This window comes from Coturnix japonica, chromosome 1 (genome assembly GCF_054131305.1).
Source record: "Coturnix japonica strain WE chromosome 1, WE-NBRP24, whole genome shotgun sequence".
NCBI classification, from domain to species: Eukaryota; Metazoa; Chordata; class Aves; order Galliformes; family Phasianidae; genus Coturnix; species Coturnix japonica.
The window spans coordinates 98,084,451-98,104,060 of NC_140663.1; the positions used below are offsets into that span (position 1 = coordinate 98,084,451).

General features: G+C 40.5%; 1 protein-coding gene across 1 annotated transcript in view; it reads left to right on the forward strand.

Moving 5' to 3' along the window:
- Positions 1–19,610, forward strand: part of DYRK1A (dual specificity tyrosine phosphorylation regulated kinase 1A) — an 80,362-nt gene that overhangs the window by 41,158 nt on the left and 19,594 nt on the right. Inside the window, exon 3 of the mRNA XM_015882419.3 lies at positions 16,504–16,703. Within this exon, the coding sequence (XP_015737905.1) occupies positions 16,504–16,703 (200 nt within the window). The remainder of the gene's footprint in view (positions 1–16,503; positions 16,704–19,610) is intronic.

The window sequence follows — 19,610 nt, forward strand, 5'->3', positions numbered from 1 at the left end:
AGTTTCTAAATCAGTTATAATTGTTTCATTCTCTTGTAAAGAATGGCACTGAAACTTCAATATGCATTGGCACCTAAGTTTTCAAGGCAAAGGCATTGCATATCAATCATTTTATTTACCTGCAATACCTAGACTCCAGATGAAATGATATATTAGGGGATTTCTGCGTTACAATACAGTTGTATGCTGCCTGTGAATGTCCAGTATGTACTTACGAACTGGAAGAGTACTCTGTCCAGACCATTGGCACAGTTGTGCTTAAAACTCTGTAAGGATTAAAAGCCTGCAGGGGTCAGAGCTTTGTTAGCATTAATGCTACAAACTGAACTCGTGATGATTTTTCCACAGAATGTAGCCATTAGCTGAACCTTGAAGAACTGCTCATCTGTTTGGAGTTCAGTGTTTACGTACCGATAACATTTTTACATAATCCCCTTTCCTTAAAACGCTCAAGACTCATTCCTTAGGTGAAATGTTTTTCTTTCTCTGCAACTCTGTGGGAGCAAAAAAAAAAGAACAACCCCACAAAAACCAAATGCAAAATGTTGTCTAACTACTTGGTCAGGTGTAGTTTAGATGTCCTTCAGGGAATGGCGGAGTGACCATTTTTGCACTCCCTTAAGTAAGCGGTCTTTGCTGGTGGCCAGTGTACTTGTGCCATCTTTGCATTTCTTCCTATATTGATGCTGCCAGTGTATCTGATGGGCTGCTCTCTTAACTTGTTCTGAGAACTGCCATATAAAAGCATTCAGAGAACAGCAGAAAGAAAAGCTGAAGTGCTACAGCTTTAAGCAGGACAACAGGAACACAGTATCTTTGGTTTATGCATCTTCCATAATGCCCCTAGAGGAGAAAGGTGGAGCTTTATGGGGAGGAAGAGCCATGTCATATTAAGCATGAACTCTATCCTGTGATTAGAGATTTTGAAGGAAGAGTTATGGATACATTGAGATAAAAATGTAGACAACATTTGAAGTTGTATCAGTTTGTACTGCTCTGGTGTTTGGGTAGTACTGTTCTCATTGGTGTGGAAAAGGGAAACTTAACTTTTTTTCTTTTTTTTTCTTTTCTTTTCTTTTCTTTTTTTTTTTTTTTTTTTTTTTTTTTTTAAATAAGTACACACTGTTTAGTTTATACTAGATCATAGAATCCTAGAATGGCTTGGGTTCAAAGGGACCTCAAGGATCATGAATCTCCAGGCCCTGCTACATGTAGGGCTGCCAACCTCTGCATTCAATGCTCGACCAGGCTGCCCAGGGCCCCATCCAAACTGGCCTCGAGCACCTCCAGGGATGGGGCATCCAGAACCTCTCTGGGCAGCCTGTGCCAGCACCTCTCTGCTCTCATAGTAAAGAACTTCCCCTTGACACCCAACCTAAACCTTCCCTCTTTCAACTTAAAACCATTTCCCCTTGTCCTGCTGTTATGTGCTCTTTGAAAAGAATTGACTCCCCTTGAGTTTATAGGATCAGGATCTAAAGAAAAAGTGAGTTATGCTTGAATACAATTTTTCTTACATCACAGTGTCATCCTAAAGGAAGAGGAATAGAGGTTTGACAATTTATTTTTCTTTTCTTTTTTCTTTCAAACTTAGGCAGCTTTACAGTGAGCCCCAAACACTTCAGGGTTGTGCTCTTGTTTGGATTAATGAAACTTGGCACCACTGTCTTTTGGTGGTTGCTAGATGCAAGCATGTGTTAGCAGTACTATTTCTTTTTCCCTCTTTGAAAGCTACTACTTCAAAATGAGACAAATCAAAAGAAGTAATTACATAAAAGTGTGTATACCAAATACAGAAGTTACAAAGGTAGGAAATTAGTCTTTAAAATAAACACTTTGGAATTGTGAGGTCTCACCACACTTGTGAAAACGGAGTTTTATTTCTGCTTTTAGTTGTATTTTTCCGTAACTAAATATGGAATCATTAGAGCTTTTTACATGGGAACTATGTAAGAAATCTGAATGCAGTATGTCAGGAAGCATGGATTGACTTGAGACATCTATTGTAAAATGCCAGTCTGAGAATATCAGTTATCAAGTTATTGAAAACACAGCAGAAAAATGATTTAGTTACAATTCTAAAACTTGTAAATATTTTATAAAAGCAAGTAGTGCTGGTGCTTCCAGTCTGCACTAAAATAAGTAAAAATAAGATAAAATAAAAAAGCCCCTTTGTATTTTATTATTTTTATAAACTGTGGATTAAGATGAACTGTGTGCTTATGAATTTTTAAGTATTCATTTTTTCAGAAAACTAAGCAGAATTTCTGTTAGTAGGACTCAATGTGAAAATGTTTGGGTGAAATAAACTATTTTAAGGTGATAGAGGAAATCAGCCGTGACCTAAGATACTTACAGTGGTAGATTCCCCTTAATCAAACTGTAATCTATCTATCTATATACCTCTATCTATATACCTCCCGTCCTTGGAGGTGTTCAAGGCCAGGTTGGACGGGGCCCTGGGCAACCTGATCTAGTAAATGTGTATGTTTGGTGGCCCTGCCAGCCAGGGGGGCTGGAACTACATGATCCTTGAGGTCCCTTCCAGCCTGGGTCATTCTGTGATTCTGTATCTATCTATCTATTTCTTTCTTTTTTTCTTTTCTTTTTTTTTTTTTTTTTTTTAATTCAAATTGTCACTTAGTTTTCTGTGTATCTTAAATCTACAAAGTGCTTTTGTTTGACATAATCACTTAATTATGTTGCAGATACTGTTGGTTGTTAGTTTGTGTGTTTGGTTTTGGTCAGCATAGCAATCCTAAATAGAGCCTCTCGTAGCCAATTTGAAACTAGGAAAGCAGGAAGGTTTGCAATGTCCATATGACAGTGCATTGTCCGTATCCTGTCAGTGGGAGAAGGAATTGTAGTGTGAATTCTGAAAGCCATTTAAAGTAAAACAGACTGTAAAAATTACATTTTTTGGCCTGTACAAAATGAAACCTACTTGTTAAATATGGTCATTTAACTGTACTGTAGAGTTAGGAAGGTTTTTCTTCTCCGTAAAAGATTATTTTGCATCAGTTGTTAGGACTGTATTTATTCAAACTACAAAAGTATTTTCAGATCCTCCCCCTCTCTCCTGAAAGCTGTTTTCTTTGGTCAGGTATTGAATAATTTATATCATGTGAGACTATTGCACATGATGTATTCATCTCTTGTTTAGCTCTTACATTAATGGTTTGGCATGCTAGCTGTACATTGATATGGTAGATGCTTTCCATTTTTTCTGTACCAACTGTTTAAATATATCTTGTGTCTCAGTAACTACAAATGGGAAATGACTTGAATTATTCTATTTCCCTTGATGGTTTTTGTGAGTAGGAAAAGATTCCTTTTTTAATATATATGTGCTTGCACTGTAGATTAAAGGAGGGCTTTAAAAATTATTCACATATTTATGCTAACTTTCCATTGTCCTCAGCTGGGGATGCACATGAAGTCTAAAACATGAAGTTTAGGCATTGGGCTTCATGTTAGCTATAGGCATTGCTTAGGTGCAGCCTTTTTTGTGTTTTTCACCTCACACACAGCTCTCCAGCTTGCTGTGTTGCCATGCAGCAGGTAATTTATGTTCAGTCTTGAGTCTTTGCACTCGAAACTGAAGATTGTAAGTAATGTTATTTGTCTTCTTTTTGGAGGTGGGAAAAAAAGACGCTGCACAAATACAGGGAACTCTTACTTAACTGCTGATAAAAGTATTACTTGGAGAGGGCAGTTGAGCAGACTAGCAGGATTACTGCTGCAAGGTATTGGCCAAGGATGGATTGCTTGGAAAATCTTGTAAGCCGATGGTCAGATAACACTGTAATGCTTGCTGCTGCTGTGCAGTACAGGGTGTGCTGCTAGATGGGCATAAATCAAAAAGCACAAATTTAGTTTAAAAAGCCGAAACAAGATGCAGAACAGATTGACATGATTTTTTGCATGTGTCAGTGGGGCTGGTGCGCATACTAAGGCAATTTTATATATTTTGGACATATAAGGAAATAGTAATTTTACTACCACTAATGTGTTTGAAAAGAATTTGTTAAATTTCTGGGATGAGGGAGCCAACAAAACTGTCAGACTCCGTCTCTGGAGCCTACGTTTTCAGCACTGCTTTTTATTTATTTATATATATACACATTAACTGCAGATTCTGTGGTTAATAGCTGCAAAGTTTTGCATGTCAGAGCGACTGACAAAGAAACGGGGAGCCCTCCGCCCTTCGGTGGTGCCCTGGGTTTGGTCGCTGGCCGGGTGGAATGGTGTCACTGTCCTTGGGTGGCTTTGAGGGAGGCTGGTGCGTGTAGCAGGCGGCAGAGCCGGGCTGCGCAGCTGCCTTCCCCCACTGAGGAGAAGCAGTGACTGCAGGATACGGCGGGCGGTCGTTGCGCTGGGCACTTCATTTTGAGCGCACTGAGCGATGGCGGTTTTCCGACTGCATAAATCTGTGTGTGTGTGTGTGTGTGTGTGTGTGTGTGTAAAGCCAGCTGAGGGGTGCTGGTGGTCAGGGCCTGTGGTGCTCTGCGTGTATCCACTGCTGTATGCACACAAGGAACTGCAGGTATTCTCTCAGACTCCTCGTGTTTTCTCGGTTTTTGTAACTGAGGGAAGAAATCACAGAATCACAGAATTGTAGGGGTTGGAAGGGACCTCTAGAGATCATGGGCTTGCTCTCCTTATGGACATGCATTTCCTACATTCAGTCTTAACCTGGTGGTTCTGCTTCATCAAATGAACTGAAACTCATTTATTTAAGATGTGTCAGTGAGGTAAACGGTTAAGGAGATTCTGTCTTTTAGTCTTTTCCCTCCTAAAATATAATGAGAAATGTAGTGGCTGTGAGAAGAGGATCCTGCACTGGAAGCAACCTGTGCCAGCTGATAGAGCTTATCAGCCTTACCATTGTATCAGGGGATCTGACTGCACACCCAAAGGGAACTTCACAGAATCACAGAATTATCAAGGTTGGAAAAGACCTAGAAGATCATCTAGACCAACCATTACCAATACTTTCAGGCTAAATCATATTCATCAGCACCACATCCAAGCGTTTCTTGAACACTCCCATGGTCGGTGACTCCACCACCTCCCTGGGCAACTTCCCCCCCCTTCCAGGTGTCACGGTAGAGGAAAAGCCCCCTCAATCCTTTTATAAGGGGGAATCTCTTACTCGGGAGCCTGACCCGAGCGCTGCCCCCCGGCTCTGAGAGTTGCCCCCCGGCCGCCCCGCCGTGACGCCGCAAGTTCGAATCCCGCCGCAGCTCTGAGCCCTAATCCCCTCGTATGGTGACTGCGCGGCCCTGCCCTTGCTGCGGGGCGAAATGTAGAACATGCCTCTAATCCCCCGTAGACGCAGCAAATTTCGCTTTCAACTTGAAAGTGTTAACGACAACTTGAAAATGTGACAAAGCTCGATTTCGTGGCTTGTTTATTGCTTGTTTTCCGATTGGACAATAGCCGGCAGCTCTGCCCTGGCAACTGCGGGATGCGATTTGCATAGCCCCGCCTGATTGGAAGAGGAGGCCGGCAGGCTGGCCAATGAGCTGTTGGCGGCGCCGTGGTAGGCTATGCTAATTGCCCGCTGTTGCTGGGGTTGCGGCGGTTTCTGCTGCCGCTCTGCATTGTGCAACGGGCGGGAGCGGCTCCGAGGGCGGGAACGGGGCGTTCGGCGCTGGGGGTGTGAGCGCGTCCCGGGCTGCACCTGTGCGTGGGCACGGGTGGTGCTGTGGGCATGGGCAGCAGCGGGTCATGGAAAATAGAGCCGCACCGACAGTGCTGTGAGCGTGGAACAGCGCCGGCACTGCGCTGCCACGCTGCTTAATGCCCTCTCTCTCTTCAGTTAAAGCGCCCGTAGCCGTGTGTGCGCAGGCAGCTGGCTCGGGGAGCGTCCATCGGGCAGCTGAGTGACAGCGCGCTCTGAAACGCGGTAGCCCTCGTTCCCGAGATACGTACCCGTGGATGGTGTGAATATAGAACCGGCTATTTCTGGAGCATGCGCTTGCCCCGGGTTCGAATCCCCCTGTGGCGCAAGTGTTAGAAGTGCCGCTCTGCTACACAGGGCTCGAATCCCGGGGGTTGGACTCGATGATCTCTAAGGTCCCTTCCAACCCGCACCAGACTATTACCTATTACCAAGACTATTACCTTTAAAAAATGGGGTGTTCACGTTGTCTTTTATTTTCCTCGCAAAAAAGCCCCCTCAGCGTTAACCGTAGAGTCTGGGTTTCTTCGGTTTCTGTGTCGTTCCTGCCTAACAACCTGAGGAAGTCTAATTTTAAAGCGTTTTGTTGTTGCTGAAGTCAGCTTTCCAAACCTGCCCTTCTCCCGTTTGACCCCGGGTTAGTTTGCCTTCAGTGCTGCTCTTCCCAGGGTGAACCCTCTCTCAGGGTTCCTCAGCTGTGCAAGCTGAGGCCTTGTGCCCTTGTGCACCGGTGGCGCAGTGGTAGGAATGCCGCTTTGCTACACCGAAGGCCTGGGTTCGAATCCCCCCTGTGGCACAAGTGGTAGAAGTGCCGCTCTGCTGCTACACAGGGCTTGAATCCCGGGGGTTGAACTCGATCTCTAAGGTCCCTTCCAACCTGCACGAGACTGTTATCTATTACCTATTACCAATTCTCACATCCCTCCTGCCCGCCATGGCAAGTGCGTTATTTAATGTAGTATATCCATCTGCATACATTCTGCATTCTTTTTTTGTTTGTTTTTCTTCTTCCCCCACAATAGGTATCGATACACATGTGAGGCTTGGTACCACCTAGCACTTAGCAGTAATGGAGGAAATTACTCTTGCCGGCATATTTGTGACATATCCCTGTTGTCAGCAGATCTGGTTGCCCTTGAGTTCAGCTGGAGTTGAAATGTTGCCAGAAGTGCTACAACTTGGCGACGTTTTTTCTTTGTGCCATATATTTAATTGAAAACATCCGCACGCAAAATATTTGATTTTCATAAATTCTGATTAATTGGCTCTTAAATACCAAGAGAACATGCAGCATTCCCATGATGTAATGCTTAGAGTTGGCCGAACGCGTGTGAGAGCATTGCTTCAGATGAGCAATAGTCTGCAGTCATTTCCAAGTCAACCCACCACTAAGACCAAAGTGACTTGCTGTCAGAGTGACCTGGGATTAAATCAAGTTTTTATTTTGGTGAGGCTTTGTTTTAATTTTTCAGCTGTATTTGGTGTTTCCTAGTGCCTTTAAAAAGCAAAAAAATCCAATATATAATGTAATTTGTGTGAAGTTGGCTTTTGAGGGTTTATGGAATGTGAGTGTAGGGGTTCCTTTGTAGTGTGTTTAATGGAGTGGCTTCATACAACCATGTTGTTTTAAACTTTGTCACCGAGTTGCTGTTGTCTGTATTACAAGGATACTGTGACATATGAAGTATTCTCCCTTTCACTTTTTTACTTACAGAATTTGTCAGAACTCCTTGTAAGTGTCGTTTTTGTATTCGTGTCTGTTCTTCACGGGCTATGCTGGGAACTGATATACAGGTGTGGGCCTTTCACCTAATGAAGCCATTCTCCATTCTCTTTATGTCCATGTTATTTAAATGACAAGGTTGTCATTAAATTAAGAAACTTATAAACTGTATAACTGTAGACATAATTGCATGAAATTTTAAACATAGGTTTATGGAGGGGAAAAAAAAGATGAGAATATTAAGCCTGGCTCTTCATTGACATTTGTCCTCTGAAAAATGAATATTTGCTGTTTTGAAGATTTTGATAAATCTTCTTTCCCATTTTTTAAGCAAATGTTAGTCTTTTAAAATATTTTTTATTAATAATTAATAAAGTATTGATTGCTTAGCTGTTCTGATTCGTGTATTTCATTTGGCACAATTAAATACCATATTGGGCTGAATCATCAGCCCAGACTACTTGGATTTGACCAGTGTTTCTCATGCTACACATTCATGATGGAGTGTTGGACAGTGTTGCAATGTGATAGAAAAACTTCTGGTGATCATGCATATTATAAAAAAAATAAAAATAAAAGCTTAAATATGAAACATACCCATGTATATACAGGTATGTGGTAGAGAATGTGTCTTCTCTAAGTACTAGATTATCCTATCTTTGAGGGATCGCATGAAGGCATGTGGTATAAAGGGAGCTTAAAAGTAATGAACCAGACCCCTAGTAATAGAATAAACAAAATTGCTGGACTGAAGCTTGTCATTCATTTCCTCGTGCCAGTATCATTGCAGAAAAGCAGACTGTTTCTTTTTTTTACTATTCAGCAGAAGCATCAGATGAAAATAGCAGGTTTGTAACAAGCAACAAGGTGTTGCTTAATGAGTAAGGTGTTGCTCTGAGTAAGCTACAGAGCCTTTTGCCAAGGGATGTTCTAGAGATGCTGAAATGCAAAAATTTTTTCATCAAATCCATAGAGGGAAAGAATGAGTGAAGTATATTATGTTAATAACGAGGATTTGGCTTTACGTAACTCCTGAACTGGAGACTAGAAGAACATGCCTGTCACATACTGCTGTATGCTTGCCCTGTTGCTGTCCTGGGTGACTGCTGTTGACCACTGTCAGATGGGGTGCTGATTTTGAGTGGAACTTTGGTTTGATATGTGGAGGAATTCCAATGTTAGTGCTCCATTGTTTGGAAGAGCTATGCTTCTTAGACCAATATGAAACAAGTACCCCCTTCTTGCTCAGTCTTGTTTATGAACAGAAACGAGCATTTCTCAGACCTCCAACCAGACCTCCAGACCATATCCAGCCAGCATTACTTTATTTCTCTCTTTTAAACTAAATAGGTTATTAGTGTAGCTAGATAGTATCATAATTGGTTTACATAGAGGCACAGTTAAAACTGTGGAAGTGCTCTGTTGTTCCCTAACTTCTTCAATTTTCATGTTCTTTAGTTGAGTGCATACCTAGGTGCAAGCTTCTGGTGGTTGTGGAGGCCTGCATGTGCAGGCTCCATTCTTGCTTGAGGAGTTGCAAGACTTTCTCAGACATATCTTCTTAGGCACCCTGCTTCTCAGGAACGGACATTGCAAAGCAGAGTTCTTATGGAGTCATGGACTTTAGGCTTATGGTGGTTGGGGTTAATGTGGTAATGTTTCCTGCGAGTTTTAGCTGAGAATTTTGGTGATCTTGGGCTCCTTTTTTATAAAAGTAATTTCACATAATTTCCTTTGTTCTAAAATTCTCAACAATTTAGTCAAAGTAATGAAGCAGATTTATAGTGTTGCCAATGGATTAAACCCTAAGCTTCTCTGTTGTCTTCCATTTAAAGAATTTTATATTTGTGAGTTTTAGAAATTTCCTTCTGTTGTTGTGGGAGCATTATTGAGAGCATTGTGGGTGTAATCCTAGTTTGGTGGTACCGGACTTCTGAGGTGGTTGAGTAGAGGTGTGTACCACAATCTCTGCCAGTCACAGGTCTTAGCCACAGCATTTCTACAGCAGAGTAGAGATGGCATCCCCTAGAAGTACAGGTGCGAAAGCAACAGCATTTGCATGTAATTCCTGCCCAAATCCACCTCCTGCCATAGGTCATCTAGGGCAGAGGATAGCCAGGGCAGACACAACACTTTCAGAACAATTAATGAAGCTGCTTCTGTCTTTTCTTTCTTGCTCCTTCTGCCAAATTGTTCAGGCATGTGGCAGATGTGTCGTGTCAAAGGTCTGCAAGCTGTTGGGAAAGATGGCGCTCAGAGGTCCCCTCCTAAATGCTTCGTCTTCTCTGCAGCTTACTCCATTAGGGAAGAGTGCAAGCAAGAATATTCTGTGGCCTGGGAGCATTGCAAACAGGATTCAATAATGTTCTTGCTTCTAAGTTTAGGACTTAATTTTGCTTTGACCAAAGGTAGCATTTAGTATTTCTGTACAGGGAAGTTGACTGAATAGTTATTGTAGAATAGCTTCTGAAGGAGCCATTCTTAATAATATAATTTCTCCACAATAATATAGCTCCTCCAGAGGAAGGATATTTATAACGAAGTTGTTTGTTCTGCAGTTGCTGCTGCAGGTAATTTTCCTTTGTTCATTGGGTTCTCTCACAGCCTTCCTCATTCCACAGCAAGCTGAGTTAAATTTGTGTACCCTCGAATTCTCGTGTGGTCGTTTTAAATGTACTGCATGAGGACAATAGGCAGAACAGCATTTCAGCAAAGCAGTAGTTCACTTAGAGTTCAGGTTGGCATTTGCTTATTGCTTAAAAATGATTGATATGGACTACAAAATCCCAAGTGCTTGACATTTATTATGCTTTGGCAGACCTAGGTAGTCTGACTCTTCTTAAATGTGGGGGTTCATTGGAACAGGGAGTTCTCAAGATCCAGGGATTTGTCTCTATTGCTAGTTGCTCACTGCCTCTTTTAGGATGTGCTAACCATGCAGAGGTTGTTGGCTGTTAAAGAAGCACAGAGGTCAGTCTCCTCCCTTTTTCTGCCCTGTTTCTAAGAGGTGTGTTGAATGATAGCTGAGGTAGTAATGATTATTAGTAGAGAACTTTTCCAAGCAAGGATTTTGAAGAACAAGATTGAACAGAGTTCTGCAGTAGGATTAATTTTGTACTCTTTCTACCTTTCCTCCCAGCCCCAATAAATAAATAAATAAAATTACACGAAGAAGTAGTGTTGTACAGTTTGGCAACTCATACAGCATTCCCTTTGAGGAAACGTATGGCTCTTTTGTCACTCATGAACACAAATAATGGGGAGGGAGTGGGATGGAGGCCTTAACTTGTGATGGTACTACGAAGATTGGAAATGAACAGGTTTGAAATGTGAACCAGTCGTATGCGCTACTGAGAACTGCCACATTTGGGCTGTGGTATAGACCCACAAGCTCTTGAACTTGGAATGTGGAAATGAGACTACTGATTGTGGTGAATTATACAGTTCACACTTTTATTCTCTCATGTTTTCTAGTGTGTTCTCATTCAACTGCGAACTTACCACTGAGTTGGAATACCTCAGCACATTGCTATATTACCCAAATAGTAGATAGTAGAGATAGAATAGGAAAAGGGGGGATGATGTTTGAGTGGAACTCAAAGGAAGGCAGAGGAGGTAAAAGGACTGTCGGGATCTTTATGGGGTAAATGCTGAAGAACAAAGAAAAGAGAGTGAAATAGGGTGAGTTTTGTGGAGAAATGTGTTTATATAAGATTTATATTGCAAAATTACATGACCCAGCAGTCCAGGAAGCTGCCCCCTCTCCAGGCAGTATCTCCACTGCTTCCAATGTAGTTCTGTATTCTTTCTGCCAGGTAAGATGTGTCATTCTTTACCAGTCTTTATTTTATGGATACAGTAAGAAATTCTGCATCTTCTTAGAGCTTAATTGAACAAAGAGGTGGGAACCTTGTAACTCTGAGGTTCAAAAGAAATAGCCAAAGTATAAGGCTGATGTGAGCAGGTTTCCCAGGCTCGTGTCCAGGCAGCTTTCGAACATCTCCAAGGAGAGGACTCTGCAGCCACTGTGGGTAACCTGTGCCAGAGTTTCGTCACCCACACAGCACAGAAGTGTGTCCTGGTGGCTGAACAGAGCTTCTTGTGTTTCTGTTGGTGCCCATTGCCTCTGGTTCTGGCACTGGATGGCACTGTAGTAGAGCCTGGTTCTCCTGGTCTTCATAACGGCTTCCCTTCGGATATTTAGACATGAGGTCCTTCTGAGAATTCTCCAGTCTGAACAATCTCAGCCTCACCTTGTGGGAAAGGTGCTCTGTTCTCTTCAGCACTTGTGCTGGAATTACAGTGTAACTATGCACCTGGGTTGGGGTGTCAGGGTGTCTATAATTTGTCAGTAAGCTGTTAGTTTAGCTGGTCAGACAACCTCTCTGTATTTAACAGTGCCTGTCAGAGGACACAGGTGTTCATGAAGGCACATGGGAACAATAACCATTTGATAAGGATGGACTTATTCCCAGACCTAACAAATCTGAGTGTATACATGGATTGCTCTCTTGACCTTTTTGATGGTGCTTATTTGGCATTTTGCATCTCTGGAGGTTTAGTTCTAACATGGTTGAGTCCAGAATTGTCTGTATAGTATGTAATTGTTTTCAGCATTAAACGTAGCACTTGTCCAGGCTTATATTTGATTACATTCCACGTTTGGAAAAGGAACATGAAACACTGAATATACATAGCTTTTTATTACAATATTGAATTTGATATTTAAGCTCTGGGCAGTCTTTAAAGACAGAAAGTATGCATGATACATTCTGCATGTAGCCCAAGTAACGACGTTGGGAAAGGTTCTGTCATGATTTCCAGTTCTGTTAGATGTTGGACAGCCTGTCTAGAGTGTAGACCTTACAATGACCCAGCCATAGGGAAAACTTTGGGTGAAGTCTTCATGTTCTTAGACTTCAGAGTTAAAAGAGCAAAATAAACAGTTTTTTGGAAAATTGATTTAAAAGTCAATACTTACTGACCTACTTGGTGTATTCTGGTTTAGAGACAGTGTTCCACTCTTCGGGTGGCACACAGAGCACTCCCACAACTCTTAACAGTCAATTGACGGATGTTTGAGGATTGTTTTATTTTAAAAGGGCAGTAGCAGCAATGCTGTCTAAAACACCACTTGGATATGTTAGACAATTTTGATGAGGAGCTAATGTGGATATGAGTTACATAGAAGTCAAAATTGTAAGAACAGATTCTAAACTCTGTAGGTGAGTTAGACAATTTAATTTTGAAACTGTATTGAATTTTTTCAAAATATATAAATGGAATCAATTTTTCTTGACCTTATTCCCTTTCTACCATGTTCAAGTGCTTCTTTGAAGAAATGAGATTTACCTTCTTCCATGTGTTAGGCCAGTCCATTTATGCAGTATCTGTATTTTCAGATTGTTCTGAGTTATGAACCCAGTTTGAGGTTATAATTTAGGTTTTACCTATTATTGCATTTATGCTATCTATCCCCTTCTAATTGTTTTCTTCTGGTTATCATTACAGCGGTTTGCTTGTACAATGGCTTTGCATTTTTTATTTTTTGTTTGTTTTTTTTTTAATGCTCATTTCTGGCTCACTTTTTACTTTCCAGAAACAGTAAATTTACGAAAGACAAAAAGTTTGCTCTCCTTATTTACATTTACCTTACGTTATGGGACATGGAACATCATTAATGAAGTAGGGTACTCAGAATAGCTTCACTTCAAAGAGCTGTTACGTTCATAACTGTAGGAAATATGCCCTCCTGGCTGAAGTGATTCATAGAATGGCTTGGGTTGGGAGGGACCTCAAGAATCATGAATCTCCATCCCCTCACCCCACCACAAGCAGGGCCACCAGCCTCCTGCCCAGGGCCTCATCCAACCTGGCCTTGAAATGAGAGATGCATTCTGTACTTGGACCATACTGTCACGAGTTCTGATCTAGTCTTGTAGGCAAACAAATTATTTTGACTTTTCAACTACATAACTTTTGCCATTCTCTGACCTAACGCATTATTTAAAACTCATTCTTAAGATAGTTCTACCCACTTCTGGTCTACAGTGTCTTCCTTTAAAGCGTGCTTTTTACTTTCACTTTGTTTCCTTCCCAAGTTGCATACTGAAGTGTAGCCATTTCAAGATAGTGATTGGAAAGGAAACTGATGATTGAATAGGACTTGTTCTTTACCTGTTTGTATCCTGTAGTATGTGTATAGCTCCTTTGGAACCTAGTACCTTCATGGTGTCAATAGATTGGTTAATTCCGTAAATATCTAGAGCTCCAGAAGTTTGGCCATCATAAGTTTTTTGAACATCAACCTTACACAAACGCCCCTACTTCTATGAGTGACAACTCAGCCTAACACCAGAGGTCAAGATTCGTGTTCTATCCTTATTCTTCACTTCTTTCTAATGCTACTAGCTACTTCTTGGCTCACAATGATAAGTTGTGAGTTTCTCTTGAGGTTTGTTGTTCCATGGAAAGATTGCAAGTATCATAGAACAAAGTCTGAAATCTGATGAGGTCAGGTGTTTCGTCAAGGGTCATATCCTGGACATACTTGTTTTTTGCTGATAGCTAGGACTGGTTTCAGGAAGAGAAACCTGTGAACTTCTATGTCTCCATTTCAGTGACAGTCAGAAATTGTAGAGGTAGAAATTACTTGGCTACTGATTGTTTGGAGCCAGCAATTCCAGTTCTTAAACTTCTGACACAAACGATTCTTGCTTATTGCAGGATTTTTACTGGTTGAATACCATCATATTGACAGGGACTATTAAAATGCCTCTCTCTTTGGCATAAGAACACACTGTACTAACTAGCCAATTTCCACCTGTCTACTTGTGTACCGGACTTCCAGTCATCAGACTGTAGGCAAGCTCTCATATTTAAGTGTTGCCCTGTAGAACTGATGTATGTTTCTAACATACAACAGTGACTTATAAAATTGTTCACAGTGAGAAACATTTTGATTGGGATATGCTGATGTCATTGTTTGTGTATAGCTTATCACCAGGCAAATAGGTAACTGCTTGTTAGACATTGAATGTCCAAAAAAGAAAAATTAAATTGAATGAGTACATTGTCAAACTGTTTCTTTGAGAAACTTCCTTTGTGATTCTGCAGTCCAGTCGCCTTCTCATGAAATTCTTCTTGCTGAGCTGCTGCTTTTGAATTAACAGAGTTGATCCATCTGACTGTCTTCAGTTTGGAAGATGCAGAAAACTGAAGCTGTATCATCATACTAGTGGAATCAAGAGGGGAAGGGATGTGCCTGCTTGGAAAGTTTCAAGCTCATATAAAACAAGTGTTCTTTTGAGGGATAATTTTACATTTCTATTTTCCCTCTCTCCTTCTTCTAAAACAAATCCAAAGAACACCAAAAAAGAAAACAAAAAGCTGCATCTAATGCATTCTTCAGTGTATTCTCTGAATGATGTGATGTTTCATGTGTACCAGAAGGTACTGTGGATTCAGAGTGTAAATGAGAACTCCATACTGTTGTGTTTTTTTTTGGTATCCCATCAACCAGCACCCCCCAAGTCCTCCTCTCCAGGGCTGCTTTAAATCCATTACTTTGCTAGCTTGTGTTTGCGCATGGGATGATCCCATTTCATGTGCAAGACCTTGCACGAGGCCTTGTGGAACACTATGAAGCTTCCATGAGAAAAACAATCTTAATTTAAAATGATGTTTGATTCCATCCCATGTAGTGCTTTTATTTTCTTAATAGTTGCCAAGTCAATGGCATGCTATCATTTTCAGTATTTCTTTTTTTGTTAACTTAGAACAAGTGGCAAACTGAATAGCCAGTTATTTTTAAGAAAGTCAAATTGACATGAGATGTTCATCTCCTGTTTTGTGCTGATTATATTTTCTTGCAGATTTTGTGATTGTAAATGCAGTGGAGGTTTCCCTGGTTGGTTAAAGAGTTTGCTTATCTCACATCTCACTTCTAAATTTAATCCCTACTCATAGTTATACTTCTAGATTTTAGATTGAATTCTTGAATTCACTTGTATTCTTTGAGTGGCGTCTTTCATTTTCTTTGGTTTCAGTATGCCTGACAGCTTGTCCCATCGTGTTCTCTCTTATGTTGTGCCAGCGTGGTACTCATTTAGATGAATTTTCCCCTCTGACCTAGTCATCACAAAGCAAAAGGATAGGTGTTACATGTGGAACATGCTAAACTTCCATTAACACAGAAGACAGAATTGTACTTGCATTTTGTCCTCTGCTGTTAGAGAACAGTAAAGATACAAGATGATTATGAATCAATTAAATGCCATCTGACATATCTGAAGTAACAGTTGAGAGATGTTGGATCCATCCCAGTTGGAGGCAGTTTCTGTGCCTGTGGGATCTGGCATTTTTAAGTATGCTACGGAATATAATACTCTGGCCATGCAGTTTGCCTTTCTTCTGCAACTTGACACCAGGCATTTTGTTTGTCTCTTGCTTTGCATTTGCTTCTTGCAGTCTGATTTCACCTTCCCAAAAGGAATTAATTGAAGTTGCATACTTGCTAACCGTAGTTCCATGAAATTCAACAGTTGGAGTCAGTAAGCTGAGATGAAGCACGTTGTACATTCAAAGTTCAAAATGTAGGTTAGTAAGCAAACTGTTTGTAGGAAACTGTAGGCACTGAGACCAGAGAAGATGAGCAGGTGAAGCTGGGCACAAGTTGTTCCTTTGGTATCATCAGTTCAAAAAGTTGCTGTTAACAGCCTTAAAAGACAGAACGTGAACACTATTTTGTCTTTGATATCCACATTCAAGATTTGTATGTTTGAAAATAACCCTTCTCAAATTCCAGTTGAGTTAGTACATACAGATAAAGACATTAGAAATGGGATGTTAAGGATAAATATGAATAAATTATTAACGAATAACTTGTCACAACTGAAATGGAAAGAGGTAATTCAGCTAGATAATCTTTATATGAGAATGATTTCTGGGTTGATTGTGTAAGAAAACTTTGGCATATTAAAATGGTGAAACTATCAGTTTGTTGTATGCTCTGTAGGCTTGGAGGTGGAGACTAACTCAGGCAAATATTTTAAAGCCATTAAGTTTGAATTAAAAACTCCCGTTATCTTTCTAGGAGGAGAGACTTCAGCATGCAAACCTTCATCTGTTCGGCTTGCACCATCGTTTTCATTCCATGCTGCTGGCCTTCAGATGGCTGGACAAATGTCCCATTCGCATCAGCAGTACAGTGATCGTCGGCAGCAGAACATAAATGACCAACAGGTTTCTGCCTCATCATACACTGACCGGATTCAGCAACCTTTAACAAACCAGGTAAGTTATTTTAGATGTAGACATTCTTTCTCTAAGTACAGTACAGATGTATAAATTAGAAGATTGAGGCACATGGTTCAAGGATGAATGGACAAATATTTTTCTGGATGTTGTTTTCAAATATCTGGTACATATTTATTGTGATTATTCTATTTTTGAGATAAGAGGGGAGTATGAGATCATTCAAATCAAGTTGGAAAGAGTCTAATAGTTGGTTTTTTTCCCCCTTTTTTCCCCAGTGCTGTTTGATGTTAGAATGTGATTGTTTTAATGATGAGTGTTTGGTTGCAGAGTCACTAGCTAGTACAATTGGAATGTAAAGGTTAGTACAAAACACAATATTAGGAAAGGCAAATTACTTATCACTGGGATTCTACTGCTGTCAGTTAAAGTGAGCAGAATTAGGGGTAATGTCTGTGGATGCTTTTGAGCTGTTTCTGGTACTCTCTTCCCACGCAGAAGATAAGTCTGTTGCTTTCTTTAAAGAGGCACAGCCCAGTAGTCAAGACTTCAAAACTGATGAGTTTGAAAGTGTTAAAATTCAGGAAGTCCCTAAATAATAACTTCAAAAGTTGATGCAGTCTAATGGGACGTGTTTCACTTAAAGAATGTGGAGATTGAAGTCTTTTGTTGCCACCAGGTTTAGGTCTGCTCCTACCTGTCTTCAGTAGAAAATCTACAATACCACCCACAGATGCTCTATTTGTATTGCTTTGTCAGAAGGAGCTTATACTGAAGAAGATTAGAAAGATGAGAGTATTCAAAATGCCAAGATAATTGATATTAAGATTTGGAGATTTGTGTTGATGGGGGCTCTGTGAAGAATGGAGAAGTGAATGGAACTGGCAAAGAATGTTTTTATTTTCATGTAAGCCATCCAATAGGAAGAGTAGATCTGATCATCGAAAATAGTATTATCTTAAGAAATCTGCAAAAATATTTTATGAGGCTTTTTTTAGGCTAAAGGCCAAAACCTCCGCAATGAAGTTAGTGAACCAGTCTGCCAATTAAGAATTTTTTTTTCATGTTCCTTAAGCCATTCCAGGGTACTTACTTATGTATTATAATCTGGCGTCACATCTACGAGCTTTTAGCGCGTAATAGCACTTAGTTGTCGTTTATCCAAAAAAGCAAGCTCAAGGAACTTCAGGATGCATCACCATCTCTTGCTGTTTGTGGTGGCAATGTTTTTTAAATGGTAGATCATAGAATCATAGAATTACCCAGGTTGGAAAAGACCTTGAAGATCATCAAGTCCAACAGCAGCCTAACCGGATCCCTATCTCTAAAAACCCTACACTAAATCATATCCCCGAGTAGCACATCCAAACGGCTCTTAAAAACAACCATGGATGGCGATTCAACCACCTCCCCCTGGGCAGCCTATTCCAGTACCTAACTACCCTTTCTGTGAAGAAGTTCTTCCTAATATCTAACCTAAACTTGCCCTGGCACAACTTGAGGCCATTTCCCCTCGTCCTGTCACTGGTCACTAGATGAACAATAGAAATCTGAAGAACAGCTTTCAGTTTGTTGACCAAAGAATGTAGCCTACCAAGAGGAGTATATGAATACAGGCAAAAAGTTTTGGTTGGTTCTGAGAGGTTAACCATATGGAGAAATGAACAGCTGGCCACCTCCTGATATGGGCAATAAACCTGTCTTTGTAACATTACTATCATTTTAGAATTAGTGTGTGTGTATTTTTTTTTCCAGTTCCATCCTCTTTTTTTTTTTTTTCCTCTTCACTTAGCTTGAGACTTAATATTTTACTGTAACTACATAGCTGAAGTCTTCATAGATCTTTGCTTAAGCAGCCCTGAGTCATTACTTGTTTATCATCTTGGCTGCTTTTAGTTCTGTTGACTTAAACTATAGGCAACTTTTTGCAATCTTCTGCTTCTTGTTTTTTATGTTTCTTACCCCTTCTTAGTTTTTATACGTCACATAATGACTTCACATTGGTAGCTTCCAGATTGATAAGAAGGTTCTCTGTTGGCCTACTGGTAAATCTCACTGTCTTTTTGCCTTTGCATGGTATTTCTGCTTAAACTCATCTGCGAAACCAAATTCAGCTAACATCTTTATACTCGTGACTCAGATCATCTGCTCTACACCTTGTCTCTGTGTGAGCAAAATTTTCATTCCTTGTTTCTTGCAGCACTTTTGTAGATGTCTAGCTGTCAGTTCTAGTTCATCATTATTAAAACCTGATTTTTATTCTTATATCCCTTTGTACAAACCACGGGCCTCCATTGGAGAAGGTTTTGTGCAGTCTTAAGTTTCTCCCTTGCTGTGGATACCACTATCATCTTGCCTTTTGTACAGGATGAAATCTGCATAATATCTAGATTTTCATGTCTGCATGATACATACATCTTGCAGATTGTTTCTCTATGGCATTCTTACAGGAACTGCTTTTTATTCAAGGTATTGCCTTGAATGTGCTGCAACTTGTTTCTCTCTGTCCTTTATAAAAGCAGTTCTGCCCTGTATATGTAGGTTTGGAAAAACTCTCACAGAGGTCACTGTCTGAGCAGTCTTCCTGTGGTTGCCTTGTTTCTCTGTTGGAATCCCAACATCAGCCCTTAGTTCTTCTTTTTGTTAAGTGTGTGCCTGTCATTAAACCCTGTAACATCAACCTATCCTAGTGATGGTGAACTCTTGAGTAGCATAAGTTAGCATACCACCTATGTTTTGAAGTACATCTGCTTAAGGAGATCATGGTTTTTAACTTGGGCAGCAAGTGTGATTTTAAGAATTTGACTTGTGTGCATGAAGAATAATTGTTCTGCATTAACTAAGGAAGGAGCTGAATCTCTGTTGTAGAGGACTAAATAGATGCATCTAATCACCATAAATGAAAGCAGAAGGGAAAGGTGACCTTTGGCAGATGGAGGAAGCATA